Source organism: Penaeus monodon, chromosome 15, assembly GCF_015228065.2.
Source record: "Penaeus monodon isolate SGIC_2016 chromosome 15, NSTDA_Pmon_1, whole genome shotgun sequence".
NCBI classification, from domain to species: Eukaryota; Metazoa; Arthropoda; class Malacostraca; order Decapoda; family Penaeidae; genus Penaeus; species Penaeus monodon.
This window is the reverse complement of record NC_051400.1, coordinates 32,166,229-32,166,500: the sequence shown is the minus strand read 5'-3', so window position 1 is coordinate 32,166,500 and position 272 is coordinate 32,166,229. Positions and strand designations below refer to the sequence as shown.

Below are 272 nucleotides of genomic sequence, written 5' to 3'. Positions count from 1 at the left end.
AAAAACAAACAAACTTGCCACCATTTCCCCAAGCGACCAACTCACCCGGAATCAGGACACATCCCTCCACTTTCTGCCATCCTGTGGCTGTGCAGGTGATGGTCTGACTGACAACATCGCCATGCAGATGGTACTTGTCGAGACATGTTGCAGTTACGTTGTCCCCGATGTACCAAACAGCTGTCTCGTCCCAGTCGGTTGTGGCATTGCCGACTGTAGGTTCGGCTATGCATACTGTTGATGAGGTCTTAATATGGTTTTATTAATTCACG

General features: G+C 48.9%; 1 protein-coding gene across 1 annotated transcript in view; it reads right to left on the bottom strand.

Annotated features, from left to right (window-relative positions):
- Nucleotides 1–272, bottom strand: part of LOC119582332 — an 18,638-nt gene that overhangs the window by 343 nt on the left and 18,023 nt on the right. The window contains exon 15 of the mRNA XM_037930546.1: nucleotides 46–234. Coding sequence (XP_037786474.1) covers nucleotides 46–234 — 189 coding nt within the window. The remainder of the gene's footprint in view (nucleotides 1–45; nucleotides 235–272) is intronic.